At 54.8% G+C, this 9938-nt stretch overlaps 1 protein-coding gene across 1 annotated transcript; it reads left to right on the top strand.

Moving 5' to 3' along the window:
- The first annotated feature begins 3271 nt into the window (after positions 1 to 3271).
- Positions 3272 to 7747, top strand: LOC128324689 (uncharacterized). Its single transcript, XM_053249540.1, has 2 exons — positions 3272 to 5691; positions 6694 to 7747. Exons 1-2 carry the CDS (start codon positions 4012 to 4014, stop codon positions 7081 to 7083), a joined length of 2070 nt encoding a protein of 689 aa, XP_053105515.1. The 5' UTR covers positions 3272 to 4011; the 3' UTR covers positions 7084 to 7747.
- Positions 7748 to 9938: the final 2191 nt, after the last annotated feature.

Raw genomic sequence — 9938 nt, 5'->3', positions numbered from 1 at the left:
TTCTGTGATGGTCAATGAATTCTGCAAAGATGCCTGTGACCATGGAATCCCCAGGGCACTGCAATTTATGCCATCTAGAAACAAGGGCAGTGGATGCAGAAACCATAAAGAAAGATGCACACAGAAATATGTGGCCAAGAAAGGGCTTGCCTTGTGTATTTGAGAAGCACCATTCATTTCAGCTTGCATTTTAGCCACCAACACAGCCACCTGGAAACAGCTCTTTAAATACAGCCTGACAGGTCTGCAGTATCCTTGGTACTTCTTCGCTCAGTTCACACATACCACTACAATAAGACAAGCCACATATTGCATTATGTTATCTCCACACTGTATTAGCATAGTCCAAAGCAACATTTTGAGAGAGAGAGAGATTAAAGCAGTATTAGGTTTGCTCACTCAAGTACAAAACACCGTTCCATCCATGCTGTAATGGCCAGCTTTTGTTCTTTCATTTGCTTGTCATTGTATCAAAGTAAGTGAGAGTGTCTTGAGAATATTCGCTGTTCCAACAGGATGGAGAGACTGATCTAGATGACAAGGCAGCTGAGTGTGTGTATTTGACTGTGCATGCATAGGTAGGAACAGGAGAACAGGCTGAACTGCAGCGCCTGCAGCATCTGTGCCGGAAAAATCCGGGAATCAGGATGAAATAGACGTGAGACAAAAGAACCAGAAACATTCAGGGGAAAAAAGGGGGGGGGGTGTTAATAGAAGCATTGGAAAATCTGGAAAACTGGCAAAACTTCTTATGAAACATGAAGGTCATTCACACAACCCATGAGCGGAGCAGGGAGATGCGGGAGAGTAGGCAGGATCGACCTTACCTTCTCCCCAGACAAGCGTAACTGTTATCTGGGCCATGCTGCTCCCGGCAGTTTGGCCAACTGGAGGCCGGGGGAACGCAGCCAGAAATCCCTCTGTGCAGGAAGCGTGGTGCATTGGGGGATTTCCCCACAAGCTGGGCACTCTAGGCACCTGGCTCTGTCTGCAGGCAGCCTGAGCAGACACATGACCGGGATCCCCGGCAGAAGGGTATGCTCATGCCCTTCGACCTGGTTCATAGCTTGAGGAAAAACCTTGGGCTACCCAGCAAGCCAGGGTAGGGCTGCTCATGTGAACAGCCTCATTCTCTTTTAGAATGATGCACTGAATGCAATGCCATTTACTTTCAATTCTGTAAAAAACGATTGTCTCTAATCACCACCCTTATTTTACATTCCATATTCTTGCCGTTAGGGCGCTGGGAAAACGTTTCTTCTGTTTCTAGCCTAGACAGAGTAACTGCAAGCAGATTGGATCACATACTGTGCAGTGTCCTGTGAGCGCTGTAGCTTCTGTGTGTTCCTAACACAGCATGCATGCAGTTGCACAAGAGCACAAATGTCAGAAATTGCACAAACACAGGGGCCATTATTCCCAATAAATGGCGATGCCCTGTAAACACAGGGCATGGCCATTTTTTTCTGGTGGAAAGACACAACGTCATGAAAGACTCATCCAGGAAAGACACAACGCCATGATGTTGCTTCTTTTCCTAGTGCTTTATAGGGCAAACCAAGCAGGGAGAGGTGGCAACCTGAAACGCCTCCACAGTGGTTGCCTAGAAGGCAGCCTATTTCCTCATAGAAGTCGGCTCTTCACTAAAGATAGGCCTCCCCAACCCAAACCCCAATGATTCAAGCCGATACGAATGTATCAGCTCAATGCAATCCAGACCATCCTGAGTATCAAATCCGTGATTCAAATCTGTGATTGGGTCGATCCCTATGACAGCTGTGTACAGCTCTAATATCACCCTCAAGACGATATCTCCACACAAAGAGCAAGCAGGATTGTGCCCCAAAAGTGTTTACACAGCTACTGGGCCTTGTGACAGAAGCCAGCCGATCGCAGCCGCTCTAGGCTGCGCGGCTTGTTTGCCCTCAGCCCCACCCCCTGGAGCACGTGGCACTGGGAGCTAGCTCCCATTGGCCCGGCTCCGTCTCGGAGGCGGGGCTAGCAGCAGTGAACCGGCAGCAGGCCTGTGCCGGCTCAGTCCTTCCCTGACCGAGCAGAAGGAAGGACGTGCTGCTGCTCGGCTTCGGGGCCTCCACGTGGCTGGCTGGGTACCCGAATTGGAAGCCGGAGCAGGAGGCCCACGGGAGCGGAACGTCGGGGAGCAGTGCAGCGGCCCTTCGAGCGAGCAGCGGATTGGAGCGGCTCGGCGGCCAGGGCCTCTGTATCCCGGCCGCCTGTGGTAACGGGCTCTGGGGGGATCACAGGAGAGGCTTTTAAGTCCTCCTCGGAACGGCCTTTGATCTTCGGGCCTCTCCACACAAGGGCTTCTAGGCCCCGGCAGGCCCAAGCTGCCCGGCATCGAGTGAGGGCAGCAGGCCGCCCCAGGCCCTCAGTAGGCCGCGCCAGGCCTTCAGCGGGGGGGCAATTGACTAACCCGGTCATCTGGGGGGAGGGTTGATTGGACGTTGGGGGTGTTGGCTTGAACTGTGTGAACCCCTTCAACCCAGGGCCCGTTTAGGCCTTCTGCTAAGGGCGGCCTTTGCCTTTATTGTCGGGCCTGTAGGGCCTAACCCCCCACACACACCCATTTTGGGGGCCTGCATTGACTAGGCCTCCCTGGTGGGCTCGTGGGCCTCCCCTGCCGGGCCTAAGCTCCATTTGGGGGCCTTTCAGTGGGGCTGGGCCTTACCACGGCTAGGTGGGGCAGGCGCTGTGACTCATAGGCCTTCCTTGCCAGCGTAGGCCTCAGTCAGGCCTTGCGCCGGCCAGGTCACTCGTTTACGCACTTGAGGGCAGGGTACAGGCCCATAAGCTTCATCCTTTGGGACATGGGCCCTAAGAAAGCCCCAGTTAAGAAAGCCCCAGTTAAAAAGGGTGGGAAGGCTCCAGCCAAGAAGGGTGGCAAGCCAACGCGGCCACCTAAGAGGCCAAACGCACCCGCCGAATCCTCCTCCGACGATGAGGGCGATTTGGAACTGGGCGCCATCAGGGCGTTTATAGCACGGCTGCAGGCCCTTGAGAGGCAGCGCACCACTCTAGAGGGCGACGAGGCAGGCGGGGGGCCTTCGGGGGTGCCCCCACATGCAAAAAAGTCAAACAGGGCGGAAAAGAAGGCAAAACTAATGCAGGGCTTTGCTGACCGTCTAGCAGCTTTGGAGGCGGCGGCGGGAACTGCCCACGAGGAACCAGCGGGGATCACGACACAACCGGCGGACTCAGGACCGGGAGACGGCAGGGACGACAATGGTGAGTCCCCACAGGGGGCCTGGCCATGGGGACTGCCCTTTAGCACCCCCTACGGACCATACGGGTGGTTCCCAGGGCCAGTTAACTGGGCATCTCCACACGCCACCTGTAATCAGGTCTGGCAAGGGGGGAGCGCTGCTTTGCCCACCCAGGGGCCAACGGCGCAGTTCAGCTCTGCTTGGCATACTGGGGATGGGCCCGTACCCTTGGGGGACCACCTCCTTCCAGCAGTTAAGGAACGGATTTGGAAAGGAGAGTGCATTGACGTGTTCCAATTGCTCTTCAAGGAGCCGGAGCCACTGGAGAAGGAGGGGTCCCAGGGGAAGGACAAGGAGAGGACAAAACGGAAGCCCATTGAGCATAATTGGGCAAATTGGGTTTCGGGGTACACAATCTACATGGGTGTTCTGATGCAGAAATATCCAGAGCGGGGCCCCGCTCTCGTTAAGTATTTTGATATTATACACAGAGCCTTCATGGACTTTGCTGGTAATGCCTGGGAGCGCTACGACCAAGGGTTCCGCGAGCGCGCCTCCAGCAATGCGGGTATATCCTGGGAAAGGCAGCACCCCGAGTTATGGCTTCAGATTATGACACCCGCGAGGCCCTTGGTTGGCGAGCGCGCCGACAGCGGGCACCTCATTTCCAAAACACCGGCAGCGTCAGCGGCTTCGGCCTCAGGCGCACAGGGGGTTCAAGGTCCCCTGGTGTGCTGGGAATTTAACAAGAACGGGAAGTGTGCCCGCTCCCCGTGCAAGTACCGGCATGACTGTGGCTTCTGCGGTGGGCGGCACGCCAGTATCTACTGCCAGCGGGCCAAAGCCCTTAGGGGAAAAGGGGGATACCAAGGCCCGGGAGGGGCAAAGGGCCCAGCAGCCACGGCTGGAAAAGGGCCCCAGCCCAATTAAAATCCCGGTGCTCCGGAGGCTGCTGCGTGACTACCCCAACAGGGAGCGCGCACGCTATATTGAGGACGGTTTTGTGAAGGGGTTTAGGATTCCGTGCCAATCCAGGCGGGTCCATAGTTTTGCACGCAACCTAAAATCGGTTAGGGGGATGGAACACATCGTAGCGAAAAAGATAGCCAAGGAGGTGTCTCTGGGGAGGGTGCTGGGCCCCTTTGACAGGCTGCCACTGCCAACATTGCGGGTATCCCCTTTGGGCGTGGTCCCTAAGAAGGCGCCGGGAGAGTATAGGCTTATCCACCACCTGTCCTACCCAAGGGGCGACTCGGTTAACGATGGGATACCGGCGGACCTTTGCTCAGTACGGTATACATCGTTTGATGAGGCTGTGGCCATGATCAGGGGCTGCGGGCCTCGGGCACTGATGGCGAAGTGCGACATTGAATCCGCCTTCCGCCTCCTGCCCGTGCACCCTGATGACTTTGACCTTTTGGGCTTCGCATTTAAAGGGGGATTTTACATCGACAGAGCCCTCCCCATGGGATGCTCGGTCTCCTGTGCGGCCTTTGAGGCTTTCAGCTCTATGCTGGAATGGGCACTGCGCCGGAGGGCGGGGCTACGCTCCTCCGCTCACTCTTTAGATGACTTTATTTTCGGAGGAAGGGAGGGCTCTGGCCAATGCCTACACTTACTGCGCTCATTCAGGGCACTCTGCGGGGATCTGGGGGTGCCACTGGCTAAGGACAAGACAGAGGGCCCGACCACGAAGCTTACATTTCTGGGGATAGAGCTGGACACGGTGGGACAGCTCTCACGCCTCCCCGGGGACAAGCTCGGCATCATGAGGGAATTGCTCAGGGAATGCAGAGAGGCTAGGAAGGTAACGCCACGCAAATTGCAATCGCTGGTTGGCCACCTGAACTTCGCTTGCAGGGTGGTGGCTCCAGGCCGCCCCTTTCTAAGGCGCCTGTGTGACGCCATGGTGGGGTGTAATCGACCCCATTTCCTCATTAGGGTGTCTACCGCCATGAGGGAGGATATGGGGCTCTGGCTCAGGTTCCTGGAGTCCTTTAATGGGGTGTCATTCTGGCGTTCTTCCCAGCTGCTCGAGGCCGACTTCCAGGTTCAGTCAGACGCCGCGGGCGGCCTTGGGTTCGGCCTGTACCTGAGAGGGCGCTGGTGCGCGGAACGATGGCCGGGCAGCTGGTCGGAACGGGGAATCACAAGGGATCTCACCTTCCTCGAACTCTTCCCCATTGTGGTGGCGGTGCACATTTGGGCCGAGTCCTTCAAGGACTCGGTCGTGCGTTTCTGGTGCGATAATTTGGCTGTGGTTCAGATTATTAATAGCCAGACTTCCAAATCACAGAGGGTGATGGGGCTGGTGCGGGCCCTGGTACTAACATGCCTTCGCCATAACACGCTCTTCACCGCCCAGCATGTTCCAGGGGTGCAGAACGAGGTGGCAGATGCCCTGTCTCGCTTCCAGATGCAGCGCTTCTGGAAGCTGGCACCTGGAGCCGCCAAGGAGCCCGAGCAGGTGCCCGAATGGTTGTGGAACCTTGGGATGTAGAGGCGTTTAGGGCCATCCAAGCCTCCATAGCGCCCAGGACACGGGTTGCCTACGACAAAAGGGTCAGGGCCTTTCTGCAGTTTAGAGCTCAGGTAGGATTGGTCCATGTGTGGCCTGTGCCGCCGGAACAGCTGATGCAGTACCTGGTGCACCTCCGTGCCCAGGGGCTGGCGGTGAGCACCATGGCCGGCCATTTGGCTGCGCTGGCTTTCTTTGGGAAAGCAAGGGGCCTCCCCGACCATTCTGGGGACTTCAGGGTCCGGCGCATGCTGGAGGGCTGGGCGAGGGAGACGCCCGTGCAACCTGACCGACGTAGGCCGGTCACCCCAGAGGCGCTGCAGCTGGCACTGCGGCAACTTGCCGGGGTTTGTGCGTCTCCTTATGAGGAGGTCCTGTTCAGGGCGGCAGCCTTGGTTGCTTTCTTCGGGGCCTTTAGGGTTGGAGAGATGTTCCCCAGGAGCAGGCGCGGCCCCACGAGTAGGGTACTTCAATTCAGTGACCTCACCGTGGGTGCTTCCCGGGTGGTACTGCACCTTAGGTTTTCAAAAACAGATCAGAGAGGCAAGGGGCAGAGTGTCACGCTGCATGCCGCTGGCGACCCGGGCTTGTGCCCAGTCCGTGCACTGGAGGACTACACGGAGGCCAGGGGTTCAGCTATGGGGTGCCTCTTTATCCACGCTAATGGGCGCCACGTGACCCAATTCCAGTTTTGGGCGGTGATGAGGAGAGCCTTTGTGGCGGCGGGGGTGCCTACCCAGGATCTGGCCCCCCACTCCTTTCGGATTGGGGCGGCTTCCATGGCTGCTCGGATGGGTTATTCGGGCCCGGAAATCCGGCGGCTGGGCAGGTGGCGGTCAGCGGCTTACCGCCGATACGTGCGGTAGATGGGCGCATAAATTCTGCCCCACCCCACCCCCACCCACGAACCATTTATTTGTGCCATTCCTAACGCTTTCTCCTCTTGCGCAGGGCCTCAGTCGGCTGGGCCGAGGGCGGCCGGGCAGCGCGCAAGAGTCCTCATACTGGGCCATTCCTTCATTTTCTGGGCACGCAAGTGGGCGCAGAGCGCCGACCCTGGAACCCAGCTTGGTTTGGGGCGTTGGGCCACTGTGGAGTGGCTTGGCCGGCGGGGCATGCGGAGGGCCCAGTTCCTGCCGATGCTGCACGAGTTCCTGGAAGGGAATCCTGTCCCGGATGTCCTGCTGCTGCATTTTGGAGGCAACGACCTGGTGGACCAGTCTGGCATTTCGCTCTCAAGACAGATTGCCCAGGACCTGGTGGTCGCCCTCTCCTGGTGCCCGGGGCTGGTGGTCATCTGGTCTGACATCACTCAGCGGCGAGTCTGGAGGGGGGCGGTGAAGCAGAACAAGGTAGATAGGGCTAGGCGCGGGGTGAACGCGGCCATGGCGCGCTTCATCGCCTCAAAGGGGGGCGGGTGCATCCCACACAACGACATCGCGTTCTCGCTCCCCCAGTTATTCAGGGGTGATGGGGTGCACTTGTCCCCCCTGGGTATGAGGTATTTCTTAGACGATCTGCGGCTGGGGTTGGCAACAGTGCTGTTAGGCCTGTGGGGTGGCGGGGCGTCAAGCTAGGCTGACGCCCGCTGTGGCGGGCACAGTGCGGAGGTGAGCGGCTGATGCGGTGCGGCACCTTAGGTAAGCTTTAGCTGTAAGGTGGAGGGGCAGATCCCTTGAGGCTTTACAGATCAGGGATGCTGCCTTGCTCCCACCTCCCTGCAACCGACACCCTTCCGTATGGCTTTACAGCGTCGGACAGGTGATGTAAATTGCAGGGTCCTGACCTTAGGTCGGCAACGAAGGGCGCCCCCTTCTGGAAGGTGGGCCGCCTGGAGCCGAGGTGTCTGTGCCATGAGATTCTAGGGCGGGGGTGGCCACGTGGTGCCCCCCCCATCCGAGCCCGCACTGTTGCTGCTCTGAATGCCAACCCCAGCTGCCGTGCCTGTGCAGGCACTGTCTTAAAACCTTGTACCCCTAATAAAGTGACCAGTTCCTCCATAATACTTCTGTGTCCGTGTCTCCTTGGGTCTGGGTGCAAAGGCATATTTTCAGTCAAGGTGTTCTTAGACGAAACAACCAACCCAGCAGAAACTCGGCATATTATACTAGTTACTGCTGCGAGCAAAGATGGCTCTTCTCTCGGCAAGTGTCTGGCTGTGGAACGTTGTGGGAATAAGCGCCCCCATTCAAAGCAGTCTTCTGGCGCTGTATTACTCGTCACACTGCCACACTGAATCACAGAGCAGCATTTTAGGAGTAACAGAGCTCCGGGAACAAAAATTTGTTTTCTTTCCTCAAATCTTTAAGGAACAGATCGAGGCAAGATGTTAATAAAAAAACATTCCTCAGGGGAGAAAGTCCTATTGTTAGGGATATTTGCATTGTTTTTTGGACACTGGAAACCACAGACTGAGCCAGAGGGCGTCACGTCAGCCGCCATCCTTACGTTTCAGCATGAAAACCTTTTCATTCTCTCTCCACCAGCTACTCCTCACAATGTATTTTCTTCTGAAAAGAAGCAGCCAAGACAGAAGGAAATTTAAAGTATGATCAGGAATGTTTATATCCCATTCTAAATACGCCCCCGCCTGCAAACAACTCTCTGCTAACTGAGCAAAGAGGCACTTAAAAATTAATGACGGCTCTTTTACAGTTGGCAGTGGAAGAGCAATCACACAGCATCTTTCCCAGGGCCTGCTGCTGGTGTCGTCTCCCTTGGATTTCGTTTTAGATTATGAGCCCTTTGGGGGAAGGGGCCATTTTCTCATACCCATGTGTGCTTTGAGGACTCTTCTGGGGTCAAAAAGCATATATAAATATATTTAATAATACTCATTCTGCATCAAGGGAATTCACGTTTCATGGGGGGTGGGGGGGAAGCCAAATTGTGAAACCTGTATACGTTATGCAAATGTGCCTGACTTCTACAGTTTTCTGTGATTTTTACTATTTGGCATAATTTAAGTCAGCTTCTGACAGTCAGGAGAAGATCGACCCACAACTACAAGGAATCTTATCCAGCAAGTTGATCTTAGCAAGCACTTTCAGCCATCTATTTGTTAACTACCAGACCCAGAAATGTAGCTCTGGCAGAAACAAGAAGAGATTTTTAAACAGCTGGATCTTGCGGCCAAGACCACATCCTGCATCCCCCCCCCACACTTCTGCAGAACTGAAGTGAAACTACAGATCTTCGTATATCCATGACCACATTGTTGCTCCCTACCCTGCAATGGCCTTTGGAGGTTTGACGGGTCTGTAGCTGGAGATGGGGACACAGCTTGGTGGAACAACATCTGCTTTGCATACAGAAGGTCCCAGGCTCACTCCCTGCCAGTATCTCCAGGAGGGGCTGGGAGAGGCTCCTGGTTGCCAGCGTGGTGTAGTGGTTAGAGTGCTGGACTAGGACTGGGGAAACCTGGGTTCAAATCCTCACACAGCCAAGAAACTCACTGGGTGACTCTGGGCCAGTAACGGATCTGTCAGCCTAGCCTACCTCACAGGGTTGTTGTGAGGATGAACATAACCATGTACACTGCTTTGGGCTCCTTGGAGGAAAAGCAGGATATAAGTGTAAAAATAAAGAAATAAATGCTGAGCTAGATGGACTAATGGCTCGACTTGGTACAGTGTTGTTCCTTGATCTACACACATACTGCAAAATGTAATGGGAATGAAGGGGTAGGGTGATGATAGTGGTTGGTGATGGTGACAAAATGGGCTATACCACTTCAGACAGCAGGTGCACAATTATACTTTTGAATGCTCACTTGCAAAACAAACTTCCTGCAGGAGATAGTTAGAAAGAACCACACTGGGCCAGAATCTTTCTGCACAATGTGCCAGCTTTTTGTTTAAATGGAATGATTTTTTGTTTTTGTGTTTGGTATGGGAGCATGCAAAATGCCATTCCTGCATGCCATTTCTGCAGAGAGTGGCACAGCCTTCTCTGCAAGCTGTACATCAGGTCTGAATGGCTGACTTTTATTTTATTTATTTATTTACTTTGTCATATTTTATTTATTTACCAAACAGAGCAGAAAACCAAAAAAGATACCAGCACATAAACAGCTCAGTTGCAAGAGAATTAGAAGATTGGTTCTTTTCCTATGCCCCATTAATTTTTTTTTAACCTGCCTTTCCACCTATGCTAAACACTCAAAATGGTTAACCACAAAATTACTCACAGATGAT

The sequence above is a fragment of the Hemicordylus capensis genome, chromosome 4 (genome assembly GCF_027244095.1).
Source record: "Hemicordylus capensis ecotype Gifberg chromosome 4, rHemCap1.1.pri, whole genome shotgun sequence".
NCBI lineage: Eukaryota > Metazoa > Chordata > Lepidosauria > Squamata > Cordylidae > Hemicordylus > Hemicordylus capensis.
Note: the sequence above shows the minus strand (reverse complement) of the source record. Positions and strands in the feature narration are given on the sequence as shown.